At 41.6% G+C, this 24,882-nt stretch overlaps 1 protein-coding gene across 2 annotated transcripts in view; it reads left to right on the top strand.

Moving 5' to 3' along the window:
- LOC118381769 (steroid hormone receptor ERR2) overlaps positions 1-24,882 on the top strand; it is a 127,453-nt gene that overhangs the window by 56,453 nt on the left and 46,118 nt on the right. For both annotated transcript variants that reach the window (XM_052524392.1, XM_052524391.1), the window contains one exon: positions 17,898-18,014. In XM_052524392.1, coding sequence (XP_052380352.1) covers positions 17,898-18,014 — 117 coding nt within the window. The remainder of the gene's footprint in view (positions 1-17,897; positions 18,015-24,882) is intronic.

Below are 24,882 nucleotides of genomic sequence, written 5' to 3'. Positions count from 1 at the left end.
TTTGTTTTAGCATGCTACAGTATATGAAACACAACTACATTATATGAAACACAGCTACAGTATGAAACATAGTATGAGCAACTACAGTATATGAAACACAGCTACAGTATATGGCTACAACTACAAGTATATAAAAACACAGCTAAGAATATATAAATTACAGCCTGCAGTATATGAAACACAGCTACAGTATATGAAACACAGCTACAGTATATGAAACACAGCTACAGTATATAAAACACAGCTACAATCATATGAAACACAGCTAGAGTATATGAAACACAGCTACAGTATATGAAACACAGCTACAGTATATGAAACACAGCTACAGTATATGAAACACAGCTAGAGTATATGAAACACAGCTACAGTATATGAAACACAGCTACAGTATATGAAACACAGCTACAGTATATGAAACACAGCTACAGTATATGAAACACAGCTACAGTATATGAAACACAGCTAGAGTATATGAAACACAGCTACAGTATATGAAACACAGCTACAGTATATGAAACACAGCTACAGTATATGAAACACAGCTACAGTATATGAAACACAGCAGTATATGGAAACACAGCCAGAGTATATGAAACACAGCTACAGTATATGAAACACAGCTACAGTATATGAAACACAGCTACAGTATATGAAAACACAGCTAGAGTATATGAAACACAGCTACAGTATATGAAACACAGCATATATGAACACAGCCACAGCATATGAAACACAGCCAGCATATGAAACACACACAGTATATGAAACACAGCTATAGTGAAACAGCTACAGTATATGAAACACAGCTACAGTATATGAAACACAGCTACAGTATATGAAACACAGCACACAGTATATGAAACACAGCCACAGTATATGAAACACAGCCACAGTATGAAACACAGCATGAAACACAGTATATGAAACACAGCTACAGTATATGAAACACAGCTACAGTATATGAAACACAGCTACAGTATATGAAACACAGCTACAGTATATGAAACACAGCTACAGTATATGAAACACAGCAGTATATGAAACACAGTATATGAAACACAGCAGTATATGAAACACAGTATATGAAAACAGCAGTATATGAAACACAGCTACAGTATATGAAACACAGCTACAGTATATGAAACACAGCCACAGTATATGAAACACAGCTACATATATGAAACACACAGAAACACAGCTGACAGTATATGAAACACAGCCACAGCATATGAAACACAGCTACAGTATATGAAACACAGCTACAGTATATGAAACACAGCTACAGTATATGAAACACAGCTACAGTATATGAAACACAGCTACAGTATATGAAACACAGCTACAGTATGAAACACAGCCACAGTATATGAAACACAGCTACAGCATATGAAACACAGCCACAGTATATGAAACACAGCTACAGTATATGAAACACAGCTACAGTATATGAAACACATGCAATAGCCACAGTATATGAAAACACAGTATATGAAACACAGCTACAGTATATGAAACACAGCTACAGTATATGAAACACAGCTACAGTATGAAACACACACATATGAAACACAGCTACAGTATATGAAAACAGCTACAGTATATGAAACACAGCCACAGTATATGAAACACAGCTACAGTATATGAAACACAGCAGTATATGAAACACAGCTACAGTATATGAAACACAGCTACAGTATATGAAAAACACAGTATATGAAACACAGCTACATATGAAACACAGCTACAGTATATGAAACACAGCTACAGTATATGAAACACAGCTACAGTATATGAAACACAGCTACAGTATATGAAACACAGCCAGAGTATATGAAACACAGCTACAGTATATGAAACACAGCTACAGTATATGAAACACAGCTACAGTATATGAAACACAGCTAAACAGCCACAGTATATGAAACACAGCTACAGTATATGAAACACAGCTACAGTATATGAAACACAGCTACAGTATATGAAACACAGCTACAGTATATGAAACACAGCTACAGTATATGAGCACAGCTACAGTATATATGAAACACAGCCACAGTATATGAAACACAGCTACAGTATATGAAACACAAATAGAGTATATATGAAACACAGCCAGCATATGAAACAAACAGTATATGAAACACAGCCATATGAAAAACACAGCTACAGTATATGAAACACAGCTACAGTATATGAAAAACACAGCTACAGCATATGAAACACAGCCACAGTATATGAAACACAGCTACAGTAGCCACAGCATATGAAACACAGCTACAGCATATGAAACACAGCATGAAACAGCATATGAAACACAGCAATAAACACAGCCATGCATATGAAACACAGCCACAGTGAAACATATGAAACACAGCCACAGTATATGAAACACAGCCACAGTATGAAACACAGCTACAGTATATGAAACACAGCCACAGTATATGAAACACAGCTACAGTATATGAAAGACAGCTACAGTATATGAAACACAGCCACAGTATATGAAACACAGCTACAGTATATGAAACACAGCTACAGAAACATAGCTATGAAACACAGCCACAGTATATGAAACACAGCCACATATGAAAACACAGCTACAGTATATGAAACACAGCTAGAGTATATGAAACACAGCCACAGCATATGAAACACAGCCACAGTATATGAAACACAGCCACAGTATATGAAACACAGCTACAGTATATGAAACACAGCTACAGTATATGAAACACAGCCACAGTATATGAAACACAGCCACATATATGAAACACAGCTTACAGTATATGAAACACAGCCAGTGCATATGAAACACAGCCACAGCATATGAAACACAGCCACAGTATATGAAACACAGCCACAGTATATGAAACATATGAAACAGCTACAGTATATGAAACACAGCCACAGTATATGAAACACAGCCAGAGATATGAAACACAGCCACAGTATATGAAACACAGCCACAGTATATGAAACACAGCTACAGTATATGAAACACAGCTACAGTATATGAAACACAGCTACAGTATATGAAACACAGCCGACAGCATATGAAACACAGCTACAGTATATGAAACACAGCCACAGTATATGAAACACAGCCACAGTATATGAAACACAGCCACAGTATATGAAACACAGCCACAGTATATGAAACACAGCCACAGTATATGAAACACAGCCACAGAGCCATGAAACACAGCTACAGTATATGAAACACAGCCACAGCACATGAAACACAGCCACAGCATATGAAACACAGCACAGAGTATGAAACACAGCCACAGTATATGAAACACAGCCACAGTATATGAACACAGCACAGCCACATATGAAACACGCCACAGACATATGAAACACAGCCACAGTATATGAAACACAGCCAGTGACATGAAACACAGCCACAGTATATGAAACACAGCCACAGTATATGAAACACAGCCACATATATGAAACACAGCCACAGTATATGAAACAGTATATGAAACACAGCCACAGTATATGAAACACAGCCACAGTATGTTATGGAAACACAGCCACAGATATGAAACACAGCTACAGTATATGAAACACAGCTACAGTATATGAAACACAGCCACAGTATATGAAACACAGCTACAGCATATGAAACACAGCCACAGTATATGAAACACAGCCACAGCATATGAAACACAGCCACAGTGCATATGAAACACAGCCAGAGTATATGAAACACAGCTACAGTATATGAAACACAGCTACATTATATGAAACACAGCCACAGTATGAAACACAGCTACAGTATATGGAAACACAGCTACAGCATATGAAACACAGCCACAGTATATGAAACACACACACATATGAAACACAGCTACAGTATATGAAACACAGCTACAGTATATGAAAGCCACAGCATATACAATTATATGAAACACAGCTACAGTATATGAAACACAGCTACAGTATATGAAACACAGCTACAGTATATGAGAACACAGCTACAGTATATGAACACACAGCTGAACACAGCCACAGTATATGAAACAACCTATGAAACACAGCCTAGCAGTATATAAAACACAGCCACAGTATATGAAACACAGCCACAGCATATGAAACACAGCCACAGCATATGAAATACAGCTAGAGATATGAAACACAGCTACAGCATATGAAACACACACATATATGAAACCAGCCAGAGTATATATGAAACACAGCCACAGTATATGAAACACAGCTACAGTATATGAAACACAGCTACAGTATATGAAACACAGCTACGCATAACATGAAACCAGCCATCATGATAAGAAACATTAGCCAGAGCGATATGAAACACAGCTGAACACAGCTAGAGACATGAAACACAGCCACAGATATGAAACACAGCCACAGCTATGAAACACAGCCACGTATATGAAACACAGCCACAGTATATGAAACACAGCCATGTACATGAAAACACAAAGACATGAAACACAGCCAGAGCATATGAAACACACAGCATATGAAACACAGCCACAGTATATGAAACACAGCTACAGCATATGAAACACAGCCACAGTATATGAAACACAGCCACAGTATATGAAACACAGCTGAGATATATGAAACACAGCCACAGTATATGAAACACAGCCACAGTATATGAAACACAGCAGCACAGCCAGCATATGAAAACACAGCCACAGTATATGAAACACAGCCACAGTATATGAAACACAGCTACAGTATATGAAACACAGCTATATGAAACACAGCTACAGTATGAAACACAGCTACAGTATATGAAACACAGCTACAGTATATGAAACACAGCTACAGTATATGAAACACAGCTACAGTATATGAAACACAGCTACAGTATGAAACACAGCTACAGTATATGAAACACAGCTACAGTATATGAAACACAGCTACAGTATATGAAACACAGCTACAGTATATGAAACACAGCTACAGTATATGAAACACAGCTACAGTATATGAAACACAGCTACAGTATATGAAACACAGCTACAGTATATGAAACACAGCTACAGTATATGAAACACAGCTACAGTATATGAAACACAGCTAGAGTATATGAAACACAGCTACAGTATATGAAACACAGCTACAGTATATGAAACACAGCTACAGTATATGAAACACAGCTACAGTATATGAAACACAGCTACAGTATATGAAACACAGCTACAGTATATGAAACACAGCTACAGTATATGAAACACAGCTACAGTATATGAAAAACAGCAGCATATGATATGAAACAGCTACAGTATATGAAACACAGCTACAGTATATGAAACACAGCTACAGTATATGAAACACAGCTACAGTATATGAAACACAGCAGTATATGAAACACACAGTATATGAAACACAGCTACAGTATATGAAACACAGCTACAGTATATGAAACACAGCTACAGTATATGAAAAACACAGCATATGAAACACACAGTATATGAAACACAGCCTGAAACACACAGTATATGAAACACAGCTACAGTATATGAAACACAGCTACAGTATATGAAACACACACAGCTACAGTATATGAAACACAGCTACAGTATATGAAACACAGCTACAGTATATGAAACACAGCTACAGTATATGAAACACAGCTACAGTATATGAAACACAGCTACAGTATATGAAACACAGCTACAGTATATGAAACACAGCTACAGTATATGAAACACAGCTACAGTATATGAAACACAGCTACAGTATATGAAACACAGCTACAGTATATGAAACACAGCTACAGTATATGAAACACAGCTACAGTATATGAAACACAGCTACAGTATATGAAACACAGCCACAGTATATGAAACACAGCTACTACAGTATATGAAACACAGCTAGAAACACAGCCACAGTATATGAAACACAGCTACAGTATATGAAACACAGCCACAGTATATGAAACACAGCTACAGTATATGAAACACAGCTACAGTATATGAAACACAGCTACAGTATATGAAACACAGCTACAGTATATGAAACACAGCTACAGTATATGAAACACAGCTACAGTATATGAAACACAGCTACAGTATATGAAACACAGCTACAGTATATGAAAACACAGCTGAAACACAGCTATATGAAACACAGCTACAGTATATGAAACACAGCTACAGTATATGAAACACAGCTACAGTATATGAAACACAGCTACAGTATATGAAACACAGCTACAGTATATGAAACACAGCTACAGTATATGAAACACAGCTACAGTATATGAAACACAGCTACAGTATATGAAACACAGCTACAGTATATGAAACACAGCTACAGTATGAAACACAGCTACAGTATATGAAACACAGCTACAGTATATGAAACACAGCTACAGTATATGAAACACAGCTACAGTATATGAAACACAGCTACAGTATATGAAACACAGCTAGAGTATATGAAACACAGCTACAGTATATGAAACACAGCTACAGTATATGAAACACAGCTACAGTATATGAAACACAGCTACAGTATATGAAACAAGCTACAGTATATGAAACACAGCTACAGTATATGAAACACAGCTACAGTATATGAAACACAGCTACAGTATATGAAACACAGCTAGAGTATATGAAACACAGCTAGAGTATATGAAACACAGCTACAGTATATGAAACACAGCTACAGTATATGAAACACAGCTACAGTATATGAAACACAGCTACAGTATATGAAACACAGCTACAGTATATGAAACACAGCTACAGTATATGAAACACAGCTAGAGTATATGAAACACAGCTATATGAAACACAGCTACAGTATATGAAACACAGCTACAGTATATGAAACACAGCTACAGTATATGAAACACAGCTACAGTATATGAAACACAGCTACAGTATATGAAACACAGCTACAGTATATGAAACACAGCTACAGTATATGAAACACAGCTACAGTATATGAAACACAGCTACAGTATATGAAACACAGCTACAGTATATGAAACACAGCTACAGTATATGAAACACAGCTAGAGTATATGAAACACAGCTAGAGTATATGAAACACAGCTACAGTATATGAAACACAGCTACAGTATATGAAAAACACAGTATATGAAACACAGCTACAGTATATGAAACACAGCTACAGTATATGAAACACAGCTACAGTATATGAAACACAGCTACAGTATATGAAACACAGCTAGAGTATATGAAACACAGCCACAGTATATGAAACACAGCTACAGTATATGAAACACAGCTACAGTATATGAAACACAGCTACAGTATATGAAACACAGCTACAGTATATGAAACACAGCTACAGTATATGAAACACAGCTACAGTATATGAAACACAGCTACAGTATATGAAACACAGCTACAGAGTATATGAAACACAGCTACAGTATATGAAACACAGCTACAGTATATGAAACACAGCTAGAGTATATGAAACACAGCTACAGTATATGAAACACAGCCACAGTATATGAAACACAGCTACAGTATATGAAACACAGCTACAGTATATGAAACACAGCTACAGTATATGAAACACAGCTACAGTATATGAAACACAGCTACAGTATATGAAACACAGCTAGAGTATATGAAACACAGCTACAGTATATGAAACACAGCTACAGTATATGAAACACAGCTACAGTATATGAAACACAGCTACAGTATATGAAACACAGCTACAGTATATGAAACACAGCAGTATATGAAACACAGCTACAGTATATGAAACACAGCTACAGTATATGAAACACAGCTACAGTATATGAAACACAGCTACAGTATATGAAACACAGCTACAGTATATGAAACACAGCTACAGTATATGAAACACAGCTACAGTATATGAAACACAGCTACAGTATATGAAACACAGCTAGAGTATATGAAACACAGCTACAGTATATGAAACACAGCTACAGTATATGAAACACAGCTACAGTATATGAAACACAGCTACAGTATATGAAACACAGCTACAGTATATGAAACACAGCTACAGTATATGAAACACAGCTACAGTATATGAAACACAGCTAGAGTATATGAAACACAGCTACAGTATATGAAACACAGCTACAGTATATGAAACACAGCTAGAGTATATGAAACACAGCTACAGTATATGAAACACAGCTACAGTATATGAAACACAGCTACAGTATATGAAACACAGCTACAGTATATGAAACACAGCTACAGTATATGAAACACAGCTACAGTATATGAAACACAGCTACAGTATATGAAACACAGCTACAGTATATGAAACACAGCTACAGTATATGAAACACAGCTACAGTATATGAAACACAGCTAGAGTATATGAAACACAGCTACAGTATATGAAACACAGCTACAGTATATGAAACACAGCTACAGAGTATATGAAACACAGCTACAGTATATGAAACACAGCTACAGTATATGAAACACAGCTAGAGTATATGAAACACAGCTACAGTATATGAAACACAGCTACAGTATATGAAACACAGCTACAGTATATGAAACACAGCTACAGTATATGAAACACAGCTACAGTATATGAAACACAGCTACAGTATATGAAACACAGCTACAGTATATGAAACACAGCTACAGTATATGAAACACAGCTACAGTATATACAGTATATGAAACACAGCAGTATATGAAACACAGTATATGAAACACAGCTACAGTATATGAAACACAGCTACAGTATATGAAACACAGCTAGAGTATATGAAACACAGCTACAGTATATGAAACACAGCTACAGTATAAACACAGCTAGAGTATATGAAACACAGCTATATGAAACACAGCTACAGTATATGAAACACAGCTACAGTATATGAAACACAGCTACAGTATATGAAACACAGCTACAGTATATGAAACACAGCTACAGTATATGAAACACAGCTGAAACACACAGTATATGAAACACAGCTACAGTATATGAAACACAGCAGTATATGAAACACAGCTACAGTATATGAAACACAGCTACAGTATATGAAACACAGCTACAGTATATGAAACACAGCTACAGTATATGAAACACAGCTAGAGTATATGAAACACAGCTACAGTATATGAAACACAGCTACAGTATATGAAAAAACACAGCTACAGTATATGAAACACAGCTACAGTATATGAAAACACAGCTGAAACACAGCTACAGTATATGAAACACAGCTACAGTATATGAAACACAGCTACAGTATATGAAACACAGCTACAGTATATGAAACACAGCTACAGTATATGAAACACAGCTACAGTATATGAAACACAGCTACAGTATATGAAACACAGCTACAGTATATGAAACACAGCTACAGTATATGAAACACAGCTACAGTATATGAAACACAGCTACAGTATATGAAACACAGCTACAGTATATGAAACACAGCTACAGTATATGAAACACAGCTACAGTATATGAAACACAGCTACAGTATATATATGAAACACAGCTACAGTATATGAAACACAGCTACAGTATATGAAACACAGCTACAGTATATGAAACACAGCTACAGTATATGAAACACAGCTACAGTATATGAAACACAGCTACAGTATATGAAACACAGCTACAGTATATGAAACACAGCTACAGTATATGAAACACAGCTACAGTATATGAAACACAGCTACAGTATATGAAACACAGCTACAGTATATGAAACACAGCTAGAGTATATGAAACACAGCTACAGTATATGAAACACAGCTACAGTATACAGTATATGAAACACAGCTACAGTATATGAAACACAGCTACAGTATATGAAACACAGCTACAGTATATGAAACACAGCTACAGTATATGAAACACAGCTACAGTATATGAAACACAGCTACAGTATATGAAACACAGCTACAGTATATGAAACACAGCTAGAGTATATGAAACACAGCTACAGTATATGAAACACAGCTACAGTATATGAAACACAGCTACAGTATATGAAACACAGCTACAGTATATGAAACACAGCTACAGTATATGAAACACAGCTAGAGTATATGAAACACAGCTACAGTATATGAAACACAGCTACAGTATATGAAACACAGCTACAGTATATGAAACACAGCTACAGTATATGAAACACAGCTACAGTATATGAAACACAGCTACAGTATATGAAACACAGCTACAGTATATGAAACACAGCTACAGTATATGAAACACAGCTACAGTATATGAAACACAGCTACAGTATATGAAACACAGCTACAGTATATGAAACACAGCTACAGTATATGAAACACAGCTACAGTATATGAAACACAGCTACAGTATATGAAACACAGCTACAGTATATGAAACACAGCTACAGTATATGAAACACAGCTACAGTATATGAAACACAGCTACAGTATATGAAACACAGCAGTATATACAGTATATGAAACACAGCTACAGTATATGAAACACAGCTACAGTATATGAAACACAGCTACAGTATATGAAACACAGCTACAGTATATGAAACACAGCTACAGTATATGAAACACAGCTACAGTATATGAAACACACAGTATATGAAACACAGCAGTATATGAAACACAGCTAGAGTATATGAAACACAGCTACAGTATATGAAACACAGCTACAGTATATGAAACACAGCTACAGTATATGAAACACAGCTAGAGTATATGAAACACAGCTACAGTATATGAAACACAGCTACTGAAACACAGCTACAGTATATGAAACACAGCTACAGTATATGAAACACAGCTACAGTATATGAAACACAGCAGTATATGAAACACAGCTAGAGTATATGAAACACAGCTACAGTATATGAAACACAGCTACAGTATATGAAACACAGCTACAGTATATGAAACACAGCTACAGTATATGAAACACAGCTACAGTATATGAAACACAGCTACAGTATATGAAACACAGCTACAGTATATGAAACACAGCTACAGTATATGAAACACAGCTACAGTATATGAAACACAGCTACAGTATATGAAACACAGCTACAGTATATGAAACACAGCTACAGTATATGAAACTACAGTATATGAAACACAGCTACAGTATATGAAACACAGCTACAGTATATGAAACACAGCAGTATATGAAACACAGTATATGAAACACAGCTACAGTATATACAGCTATATGAAACACAGCTACAGTATATGAAACACAGCTACAGTATATGAAACACAGCTACAGTATATGAAACACAGCTACAGTATATGAAACACAGCTACAGTATATGAAACACAGCTACAGTATATGAAACACAGCTACAGTATATGAAACACAGCTACAGTATATGAAACACAGCTACAGTATATGAAACACAGCTACAGTATATGAAACACAGCTACAGTATATGAAACACAGCTACAGTATATGAAACACAGCTACAGTATATGAAACACAGCTATATGAAACACAGCTACAGTATATGAAACACAGCTACAGTATATGAAACACAGCTACAGTATATGAAACACAGCTACAGTATATGAAACACAGCTACAGTATATGAAACACAGCTACAGTATATGAAACACAGCTACAGTATATGAAACACAGCTACAGTATATGAAACACAGCTACAGTATATGAAACACAGCTACAGTATATGAAACACAGCTACAGTATATGAAACACAGCTACAGTATATGAAACACAGCTACAGTATAGCTGAAACACAGCTACAGTATATGAAACACAGCTACAGTATATGAAACACAGCTACAGTATATGAAACACAGCTACAGTATATGAAACACAGCTACAGTATATGAAACACAGCTACAGTATATGAAACACAGCTACAGTATATGAAACACAGCTACAGTATATGAAACACAGCTACAGTATATGAAACACAGCTACAGTATATGAAACACAGCTACAGTATATGAAACACAGCTACAGTATATGAAAACAGCTACTAGCAGTATATGAAACACAGCTACAGTATATACAGTATATGAAACACAGCTACAGTATATGAAACACAGCTACAGTATATGAAACACAGCTACAGTATATGAAACACAGCTACAGTATATGAAACACAGCTACAGTATATGAAACACAGCTACAGTATATGAAACACAGCTACAGTATATGAAACACAGCTACAGTATATGAAACACAGCTACAGTATATGAAACACAGCTACAGTATATGAAACACAGCTACAGTATGAAACACATACAGTATAAACACAGCTACAGTATATGAAACACAGCTACAGTATATGAAACACAGCTAGAGTATATGAAACACAGCTACAGTATATGAAACACAGCTACAGTATATGAAACACAGCTACAGTATATGAAACACAGCTAGAGTATATGAAACACAGCTACAGTATATGAAACACAGCTACAGTATATGAAACACAGCTACAGTATATGAAACACAGCTACAGTATATGAAACACAGCTAGAGTATATGAAACACAGCTACAGTATATGAAACACAGCTACAGTATATGAAACACAGCTACAGTATATGAAACACACACAGCTAGAACACAGCTACAGTATATGAAACACAGCTACAGTATATGAAACACAGCTACAGTATATGAAACACAGCTACAGTATATGAAACACAGCTACAGTATATGAAACACAGCTACAGTATATGAAACACAGCTACAGTATATGAAACACAGCTAGAGTATATGAAACACAGCTACAGTATATGAAACACAGCTACAGTATATGAAACACAGCTACAGTATATGAAACACAGCTACAGTATATGAAACACAGCTACAGTATATGAAACACAGCTACAGTATATGAAACACAGCTACAGTATATGAAACACAGCTACAGTGAAACACAGCTACAGTATATGAAACACAGCTACAGTATATGAAACACAGCTACAGTATATGAAACACAGCTACAGTATATGAAACACAGCTACAGTATATGAAACACAGCTATGAAACACAGCAGTATATGAAACACAGCAGTATATGAAACACAGCTACAGTATATGAAACACAGCTACAGTATATGAAACACAGCTACAGTATATGAAACACAGCTACAGTATATATATGAAACACAGCACAGCTAGAGTATATACAGTATATGAAACACAGCTACAGTATATGAAACACAGCTACAGTATATGAAACACAGCTACAGTATATGAAAACACAGTATATACAGCTATATGAAACACAGCTACAGTATATGAAACACAGCTACAGTATATGAAACACAGCTACAGTATATACAGTATATGAAACACAGCTACAGTATATGAAACACAGCTACAGTATATGAAACACAGCTACAGTATATGAAACACAGCTACAGTATATGAAACACAGCTACAGTATATGAAACACAGCTACAGTATATGAAACACAGCTACAGTATATGAAACACAGCTACAGTATATGAAACACAGCTACAGTATATGAAACACAGCTACAGTATATGAAACACAGCTACAGTATATGAAACACAGCTACAGTATATGAAACACAGCTACAGTATATGAAACACAGCTACAGTATATGAAACACAGCTACAGTATATGAAACACAGCTACAGTATATGAAACACAGCTACAGTATATGAAACACAGCTACAGTATATGAAACACAGCTACAGTATATGAAACACAGCTGAAACACAGTATATGAAACACAGCTACAGTATATGAAACACAGCTACAGTATATGAAACACAGCTACAGTATATGAAACACAGCTACAGTATATGAAACACAGCTACAGTATATGAAACACAGCTACAGTAGTATGAAAAACACAGTATATGAAACACAGCTACAGTATATGAAACACAGCTACAGTATATGAAACACAGCTACAGTATATGAAACACAGCTACAGTATATGAAACACAGCTACAGTATATGAAACACAGCTACAGTATATGAAACACAGCTACAGTATATGAAACACAGCTACAGTATATGAAACACAGCTACAGTATATGAAACACAGCTACAGTATATGAAACACAGCTACAGTATATGAAACACAGCTACAGTATATGAAACACAGCTACAGTATATGAAACACAGCTACAGTATATGAAACACAGCTACAGTATATACATACAGTATATGAAACACAGCTACAGTATATGAAACACAGCTACAGTATATGAAACACAGAAATATGAAACACAGCTACAGTATATGAAACACAGCTACAGTATATGAAACACAGCTACAGTATATGAAACACAGCTACAGTATATGAAACACAGCTACAGTATATGAAACACAGCTACAGTATATGAAACACAGCTACAGTATATGAAACACAGACAGTATATGAACAGCTACAGTATATGAAACACAGCTACAGTATATGAAACACAGCTACAGTATATGAAACACAGCTACAGTATATGAAACACAGCTACAGATGAAACACAGCTACAGTATATGAAACACAGCTACAGTATATGAAACACAGCTACAGCATATGAAACACAGGATGAAACACAGCTACAGTATATGAAACACAGCTACAGTATATGAAACACATACAGTATATGAAACACAGCTACAGTATATGAAACACAGCTACAGTATATGAAACACAGCTACAGTATATGAAACACAGCTACAGTATATGAAACACAGCTACAGTATATGAAACACAGCTACAGTATATGAAACACAGCTACAGTATATGAAAACAAACACAGCTGAAACACAGTACATATATGAAACACAGCTACAGTATATGAAACACAGCTACAGTATGAAACACAGCTACAGTATATGAAACACAGCTACAGTATATGAAACACAGCTACAGGATGAAACACAGCTAGGTATAGTTGAAACACAGCTACCTCTGCATTAACACAGCTACAGTATATGAAACACAGGGATGAAACACAGAGGAAACACAGGTATAGGGGGAGGGATGGAGGGATGGAGTATATGGGGAGGGATGAAACACAGCTACAGTATATGAAACACAGAGGGATGAAACACAGAGGAAACACAGGTAGGGATGGAGAGGGTACAGGATATGAGCTACAGTATGAAACACAGCTACAGGGATGAAACACAGGGACAGTATGGAGAAACACAGGTATGAAACACAGAGGGATGGAGGGGGAGGGAAACACAGCTACAGTATATGAAACACAGCTACAGGATGAAATGATCTGGACGGGAACCCGGGGATGGGAGGGGTAGGGATGTTGAGTTGAAAATCTGCTCCTCTGCATTAATGGAGCTCATTTATCTGGGATGGAGTGGAGGAAGGGCAAAAGGATGGAAGGGGGAGGATGGAGGGATGGATGGAGGGGAGGGATGGAGGGGAGGGATGGAGGGATGGAGGGATGGAGGGGGGATGGAGGGATGGAGGGGGAGGGATGGAGGGATGGAGGGATGGAGGGATGGAGGGGGAGGGATGGAGGGAGGAGGGATGGAGAGGGATGGAGGGGGAGGGATGGAGGGATGGAGGGGGGGGATGGAGGGATGGAGGGGGAGGGATGGAGGAGGGATGGAGGGGGAGGGGGATGGAGGGTTGGAGGGGGATGGGGGAGTGGAGGGATGGAGGGGGAGGGAGGGATGGAGGGGAGGGATGGAGGGGGGGATGGGGGAGTGGAGGGATGGATGGAGGGGGTGGAGGGATTGAGGGATGGAGGAATGGAAGTGGGATGGAGGGGGATGGAGGGATGGAGGCGGGGGGGACGGAGGGACCGAGGGATGGAGGGGGATTGGGGGATGGAGGGGGATGGGAGGATGGAGGGGGGACGGAGGGGGTGGGGGATGGAGAGATGGAGGGGGTGGTGGGGGGATGGAGGGAGGATGGAGAGATGGAGGGGGGATGGAGGGGGGACGGAGGGACGGAGGAGCTTTTTACGTGCCCCATCAAAATGCCACTACCCTCTTCTCTCCTTCAGGAGTTTGTCATTTTAGGTCACCTTGGTAGAGGGGTAAGCGTCTGTGCGTGTTTGAATGTGTTTATGTGTGTCAGTACCATGCCGGTCAGAAAATGTTCAGGAGGAGGAGAGACAGGAAGGTTCAAGTCAATAATATAGAGAAGGGGGTTGAGGATGGAATTATGAGAGACTAATGCAGCCGGAAATGAGAGACTGATGCAGCAGGATATGAGAGACTGATGCAGCAGGATATGAGAGACTAATGCAGCAGGATATGAGAGACTAATGCAGCCGGATATGAGAGACTGATGCAGCAGGAAATGAGAGACTGATGCAGCCGGATATGAGAGACTGATGCAGCAGGATATGAGAGACTAATGCAGCAGGATATGAGAGACTAATGCAGCCGGATATGAGAGACTGATGCAGCCGGATATGAGAGACTGATGCAGCAGGATATGAGAGACTGATGCAGCAGGATATGAGAGACTGATGCAGCAGGATATGAGAGACTAATGCAGCCGGATATGAGAGACTGATGCAGCAGGATATGAGAGACTGATGCAGCAGGATATGAGAGACTGATGCAGCAGGATATGAGAGACTGATGCAGCAGGATATGAGAGACTAATGCAGCCGGATATGAGAGACTGATGCAGCCGGATATGAGAGACTGATGCAGCCGGATATGAGAGACTGATGCAGCAGGATATGAGAGACTGATGCAGCAGGATATGAGAGACTGATGCAGCAGGATATGAGAGACTGATGCAGCAGGATATGAGAGACTGATGCAGGCGGATATGAGAGACTGATGCAGCAGGATATGAGAGACTGATGCAGCAAGATATGAGAGACTGATGCAGCAGGATATGAGAGACTGATGCAGCAGGATATGAGAGACTGATGCAGCCAGATATGAGAGACTGATGAGGCAGGATATGAGAGACTGATGCAGCCGGATATGAGAGACTGATGCAGCAGGATATGAGAGACTGATGAGGCAGGATATGAGAGACTGATGAGGCAGGATATGAGAGACTGATGCAGCCGGATATGAGAGACTGATGCAGCAAGATATGAGAGACTGATGCAGCAGGATATGAGAGACTGATGCAGCAGGATATGAGAGACTGATGCAGCAGGATATGAGAGACTAATGCAGCCGGATATGAGAGACTGATGAGGCAGGATATGAGAGACTGATGCAGCCGGATATGAGAGACTGATGCAGCAAGATATGAGAGACTGATGCAGCAGGATATGAGAGACTGATGCAGCAGGATATGAGAGACTGATGCAGCAAGATATGAGAGACTGATGCAGCAGGATATGAGAGACTGATGCAGCAGGATATGAGAGACTAATGCAGCAGGATATGAGAGACTGATGCTGCAAGATATGAGAGACTGATGCAGCAGGATATGAGAGACTGATGCAGGCGGATATGAGAGACTGATGCAGCAGGATATGAGAGACTAATGCAGCAGGATATGAGAGACTGATGCAGCAGGATATGAGAGACTGATGCAGCAGGATATGAGAGACTGATGCAGCAGGATATGAGAGACTGATGCAGCAGGATATGAGAGACTGATGCAGCAGGATATGAGAGACTGATGCAGCAAGATATGAGAGACTGATGCAGCAGGATATGAGAGACTGATGCAGCAGGATATGAGAGACTAATGCAGCAGGATATGAGAGACTGATGCAGCAGGATATGAGAGACTGATGCAGCAGGATATGAGAGACTAATGCAGCAGGATATAAGAGACTGATGCAGCAGGATATGAGAGACTGATGCAGCCGGATATGAGAGACTGATGCAGCAAGATATGAGAGACTGATGCAGCAGGATATGAGAGACTAATGCAGCAGGATATGAGGGGATCTAATAAATAGTTTAGAAGAACAGAATGATCTCTGAGTGTTATCCATGGTCTCCTCTATCCTCTCCTTCTTCCCCAGGGAACATAGAGTACAGCTGTCCAGCAACAAACGAGTGTGAGATCACCAAGAGGAGACGCAAATCCTGCCAGGCTTGTCGTTTCATGAAGTGTCTCAAAGTAGGCATGCTCAAAGAGGGTGAGTCCACATCCCATTTGTCTCTCTCTCTCTCTCTCTCTCTCTCTCTCTCTCTCTCTCTCTCTCTCTCTCTCTCTCTCTCTCTCTCTCTCTCTCTCTCTCTCTGTCTCTCTCTCTCTCTCTCTCTCTCTCTCTCTCTCTCTCTCTCTCTCTCTCTCTCTCTCTGTCTCTCTCTCTCTCTCTCTCTCTCTCTCTCTCTCTCTCTCTCTCTGTCTCTGTCTCTGTCTCTGTCTCTGTCTCTGTCTCTGTCTCTGTCTCTGTCTCTCTCTCTCTCTCTCTCTCTCTCTCTCTCTCTCTCTCTCTCTCTCTCTCTCTCTCTCTCTCTCTCTCTCTCTCTCTCTCTCTCTCTCTCTGTCTCTGTCTCTGTCTCTCTGTCTCTCTCTCTCTCTCTCTCTCTCTCTCTCTCTCTCTCTCTCTCTCTCTCTGTCTCTCTCTCTCTCTGTCTCTGTCTCTGTCTCTCTTCTCTTCTCTCTCTGTCTCTGTCTCTCTCTCTGTTTCTCTGTCTCTCTCTCTCTCAATTCAATGGGGTTTTATTGGCATGGGAAATGTGTTGACATTGCCAAAGAAAGTGAAATGAACAATAAACAAAATACAGAAGACATTCTCTCTCTCTTCTGTCTCTCTCTCTCTCTCTCTCTCAAAGAAAGTGAAATCTCTCTCTCTCTCTCTTCTCTCTCTCTCTCACTCTCTCTCTGTCTGTTCTCTCCCCCTCTCTATATCTGCTTTGTCCCAGGTTATTGATCTACTAAATGCTTTCCGAACATCCCAAGTCACTTCCTGCTTGTGTTGTTGCTCCTGCAGTGAAGGGCCAATGGAAATACAGGGGGGAAATCTAGTCAATAGATTTTTTTTAGGTGGCAGAGTAGCTTAGTCCTTTCCTGTTACAGTTTCCTTGGAAGTGTTATGGGTTTACGCGTAATGTTGACCGGTAGAAGTATGTGGACCTGCGGCACTTGTGGCTGTAATTCAACTCAACACAATTTTTCAATACTACTGTCATACTGTATATGGTTTAATATGAAAAGCTCATTTGGGTAGTTTATTTCCAATTTCTCTGTAACACTCAGTTGTGTGAAGAACCAATCCTGGTTGTGTCTCAAATGGCCCCTCTGGCACCAATGGACTCAATGGGGCTTCATAGGGCTCCAAAGGGCTTCATATGGCTCTATATGGCTTCATAGGGCTCCATATGGCTCCAAAGGGCTTCATATGGCTCTATAGGGCTTCATGGGGCTCCAAAGGGCTTCATAGGGCTCCATATGGCTCCAAAGGGTTTTCATATGGCTCTATAGGGCTTCATAGGACTCCAAAGGGCTTCATAGGGCTCCTCATGGCTTCATATGGCTCTATGGGGCTTCATATGGCTCTATAGGGCTTCATAGGACTCCAACGGGCTTCATATGGCTCTATAGGGCTTCATATGGCTCTATGGGGCTTCATATGGCTCTATAGGGCTTCATAGGACTCCAACGGGCTTCATATGGCTCTATAGGGCTTCATAGGGCTTCATACGACTCATTATAGGGCTTCATATGGCTCTATAGGGCTTCATAGGGCTTCATAGGACTCCAAAGGGCTTCATATGGCTCTATAGGTTTTCATATGGCTCCAAATGGCTTCATAGGGCTTCACAGGGCTCCATGGGGGCCATTTGGGCTTCATAGGGCTCCATTGGGCTTCATAGGGCTCCATAGGGCTCCATAGGGCTCCATAGGGTTTCATAGGGCTCCATATGACGCCATAGGGTTTCATAGGGCTCCATATGACTCTATAGGGCTTCATAGGGCTCCATAGGGCTTCATAGGGTTCCATATGACTCCATAGGGTTTCATAGGGCTCCATAGGGCTCCATAGGGCTTCATAGGGCTCCATAGGGCTCCATATGGTCTAAAGTAGTGCACTATTTAGGGAACAAGCTGCCATTTCAGGTACCGCCCCCAAACAATAAACCACATCACAGTCATTGTAAATATACACCACTATGAACATGTCATGGCACCAGCCAACCAGCCGACAGACAGACAGACAGTTAAATACTGTCTAGTTATGTGGAGCCAGATCACGTGTCAATTTATTGGTAGCCTTCCACCAATAAGCCTATAACCCACCTTTAACAACATAGCTGTGTGTCTGTCAGTAAGCCTATAACCCCCCTTGAACAACATAGCTGTTTGTACATCAGTGGGCCTATAACCCCCCTTGAACAACATAGCTGTGTGTCCATCAAAAAAATAAACTAGGCCTTCCACAGATACGCTTTTGTTCTGTCATAACCACCCTATGATTTACCCCAACCACCCCACCGGTTTCCATCTAACCACCCGCTCTCATGTTTCCTTCACCAGTCTGATGTCCCTCCCACCCCAACAAGAAGGGCGCTGGCCAGCCGTAGCTTTAACCGCGGGCCAGAACAAATGAAGCTCAGAAATGAACCTCATGTGATTAGCGAGTGCTGATGGGGAGAATCTGTGGGTATTGTTTATATAGCAGGTCGGACTAACCCCTCGATGCAGACAATAAGAGTGTGCCTCTGCCTCGGCCCGGCTGCCTCTCACTACTAGGGCTACCTGTCACGGATCCCTACGGATCTTTCATCACCTACACCTGTCCCCTGTTTCCACTGATTAGTATTTGTATAAGTGTGCCCCTTGGTTTCCGTTGTCTGTCGATTATTGTTACAATGTCCAGTGTTGCGTGTGAGTACCTGTGCTGTGTGTTTTGGGCTTTCGTGACCTTGTGGATTGTGCAGATGATTGATTACGGGTCTCGTTCCATGTGTTAAATCATTGTGCGGGTGTTATTTATTTGAGGTACTCTCGCTCTTTTGTTTGGGTTTCAACCCTGTGTTTTTGTAAAGTGTTTGTTTGGTCTTCGCCCCGTGTATTTACAGGGCACGCCTAAAACCCCTATTACGCATTCCTGCGCCTGTCTCCCGAATCATTTATTCCAACGTTAACAGCGCCAGCCTGGTATCATATCAAAAAAAAAAATATTTGTTACATGCAGAAGGTGAAGACTTATATATAAGCCCTTAACGAACAATGCAGTTCAAGAAATAGAGTTAAGAAAATATTTACTGTAAAAAAATATTATAAAATAAAAAAAAGTAACACAAGAAAATGTATTATTAATAATAAAAAGGCTATATACAGGGGTGCCGGTACCTATATACAGGGGGGGTACCGGGTCAATGTGGAGGCTGTACAGGGTCAATGTGGAGGCTATATACAGGGGTGCTATAGTGCCCGGGTCAGGGGGTACAGGGGGTGCGGTACCGGGTCAATGTGGAGGAGGCTACCGGGTATACAGGGGTGCAATGTGGAGGCGGTACCGGGTCAATGTGGAGGCTATATACAGGGGGGGTGCGGGTCAATGTGGAGGCTATATACACCGGGTCAATGTGGAGGCTATATACAGGGGTACCGGTACCGGGTCAATGTGGAGGCTATATAGGGGGTGCGGTACCGGGTCAGGGGGTACCAGTACCTAGTCAATGTGGAGGCTATATACAGGGGGTGCCGGTACCGGGTCAATGTGGCTATATACAGGGGGCTATATACAGGGGGTGCCGGTACCGGGTCAATGTGGAGGCTATATACAGGGGTGCCGGTACCGGGTCAATGTGGAGGCTATATACAGGTGGTGCCGGTACCGGGTCAATGTGGAGGCTATATACAGGGGGTGCCGGTACCGGGTCAATGTGGAGGCTATATACAGGGGTACCAGGGGTGCAATGTGGAGGCTATATACAGGGGTGCCCGGGTCAATGTGGAGGCTATATAGGCAGGGGGTGCCGGTACCGGGTCAATGTGGAGGCTATATACAGGGGTGCCGGTGGACCGGGTCAATGTGGAGGCTATATACAGGGGTGCCGGTACCGGGTCAATGTGGAGGCTATATACAGGGGGGGTGCGGGTCGGTACACCGGGTCAATGTGGAGGCTATATACAGCTATATACAGGGGTGCCGGTACCGGGTCAATGTGCTGGGGTACAGGGTAGTCGAGGCCATTTGTAAAGTGACTATAAATAGATAATAAACAGCTTGTAGCAGCAGTGTAAAAACAGAGGAGTCCGGGTGGCCATTTGATTAATTGTTCAGCAGTCTTATGGCTTGGGGGGTAGAAGCTGTTAAGGAGCCTTTTGGACCTAGACTTGGTGCTCTGGTACTGCTTGCTGTACGGTAGCAGAGAGAACAGCCTATGACTTGGGTGACTGGAGTCTTTGAAAAAATGTTGTGGTCTTCCTCTGACACAGCCTATTGTATATACAGTAGGTCCTGGACGGCAGGATTCTTGGCCCCAGCGATGTACTGGGCCGTTCACACTACCATCTGTAGCGCCTTACAGTCAGATGCCAAGCAGTTTCCATACCAGGCGGTGATGCAACCGGTCAGGATGCTCTCGATGGTGAATCTGTAGAACATTTGAGGATCTGGGGCCCCATGCCAATCAGTCTCCGGAGGGGGAAAAGTTGTTGTCATGCACTCTTCGCAAATGTCTTGGTGTGTATGGACCATGATAGTTCATTCAGGAACCAATCTACTCAGTCAATTAGGAAAGCTAAGGCTAGCTTTTTCAAACAGAAATTTGCATCCTGTAGCATTAATTCCAAAAAGTTCTGGGACACAGTAAAGTCCATGGAGAATAAGAGCACCTCCTCCCAGCTGCCCACTGCACTGAGGATAAGCATTTTGCTACGGCTGGCCATGCTTTCCACTTGGCTAACCCAACCCTGGCCAACATCTCAGCACCCCCTGCAGCAACTTGTCCAAGCCCCCACACCCCCTGCTTCCTCTTCACCCAAATCCAGACAGTTCTGGATTTGGGTGAAAGAGATGCAAAATCTGGATCCCTACAAATCAACTGGGCTAGACAATCTGGACCCTCTCTTTCTAAAATTATCCACCAAATTGTTGCAACCTCTATTACTAGCCTATTCAACCTCTCTTTCATGTCGTCTGAGATCCCCAAAGATTGGAAAGCTGCCGCGGTCATCCCTCTCTTCAAAGGGGGAGACACTCTAGACCCAAACTGCTATAGACCTATATCCATCCTACCCTGCTTTTCTAAAATCTTCGAAAGCCAAGTTAACAAACAAATCACCGACCATTTCGAATCCCACTGTATCTTCTCCGCTGTGCAATCTGGTTTCCGAGCTGGTCATGGGTGCACCTCAGCCATGCTCAAGGTCCTAAACGATATCATCACGGCCATCGATAAAAGACAGTACTGTGCAGCCATCTTCATCGACCTGGCCAAAGCTTTCGACTTAATCACCGCAGACTCAATAGCCTTGGCTTCTCGAATGACTGCCTCGACTGGTTCACCAATTACTTCTCAGATAGAGTTCAGTGTGTCAAATCGGAGGCCTGTTGTCCGGACCTCTGGCAGTCTCTATGGGGGTGCCACAGGGTTCAATTATCTGTCCAACTCTTTCCTCTGTATATATCAATGATGTCGCTCTTGCTGCTGGTGATTCTCTGATCCACCTCTACGCAGACGACACCATTCTGTATACTTCTGGACCTTCTTTGGACACTGTGTTAACTAACCTCCAGACGAGCTTCGATGCCATTTACAACACTCCTTCTGAGGCCTCCAACTGCTCTTAAATACAAGTAAAACTAAGAGCTCTTCAACCGGTTGCTGCTCGCATCTGTCTGTTCATGTTGACCTTTCCGTTCATAATTAAACCTTGTTATCCAATTATTTCGGACTCAGTTTTCTATCACTGGTTTGTCATAATAAACCTTCCTTCTAGCCGTTAATTGTCACGTATTCTCCCTCTCCGGGCCTCTAGGTCATCAGGCTGCTGATCATCCCGCGCACCCGTCACCGTCGTCAAGCGCACCCGCCACCGTCGTCAAGCGCAGCACCATCGTCACCGTCACCGCGTCAAGCGCACCCGTCACCGTCGCCAAGCGCACCCGCCACCATCGCTCAAGCGCCGTCACCGTCAAGCGCACCGCCACCCGCCAGCGCACCCGTCACCGTCGCCAAGCGCACCGCCACCGTTCGTGCACCCGTCACCGTCGTCAAGCGCACCCGTCCGTCAAGCGCACCCGTCCCCATCGTCAAGCACACCCGTCCCCACCGCACACCGTCACCAAGCGCACCCGTCACCGTCCAAGCGCACCCGTCACCATCGTCAAGCGCACCCGTCCCCATCGCCACCTGTCCCCATCGTCAAGCGCACCCGCCACCGCTGTCCAAGCGCCCCCATCGTCGTCAAGCGCACCCGCCCCATCGTCAAGCGCACCCGCCCCCATCGTCAGCGCACCCGTCACCGTCGTCAAGCACACCCATCCCCATCGTCAAGCGCACCCGCCACCGTCGTCAAGCGCACCCGTCATCGTCAAGCGCACCCGCCACCCGTCACCACCCGTCACCGTCGTCAAGCGCACCCGTCCCCATCGTCAAGCGCACCCGTCCCCATCGTTAAGCACACCCGTCCCCAAGCACACCCGTCCCCATCGTCAAGCACACCCGTCCCCATCGTCAAGCACACCCGTCCCCGTCGTCAAGCGCACCCGTCCCCATCGTCAAGCGCACCCGCCACCGTCGTCAAGCGCACCCGTCCCCGTCGTCAAGCACACCCCGTCACCGTCGTCAAGCACACCAGCACTCATTACAGTTTTGTAACAACACAACCCCAGCTCTGTTAATAACCCTGTGACCCAATATCGCTCTGAATACCATGCGTAGTGTTGGGGAGTAGTGAACTATGTATAGTTCAACTAGTAATTTAACTATATTATCAGTAGCTTGGTGGTAATTCAAATCTGTGTAGCTGACTACTGGAACTACACACAACTTTATTTACAAAAAATAAAATGCAGGTGAAGTAGACAATCATTTCCTTCCTTT

This window comes from Oncorhynchus keta, chromosome 8 (genome assembly GCF_023373465.1).
Source record: "Oncorhynchus keta strain PuntledgeMale-10-30-2019 chromosome 8, Oket_V2, whole genome shotgun sequence".
NCBI lineage: Eukaryota > Metazoa > Chordata > Actinopteri > Salmoniformes > Salmonidae > Oncorhynchus > Oncorhynchus keta.
Note: the sequence above shows the minus strand (reverse complement) of the source record. Positions and strands in the feature narration are given on the sequence as shown.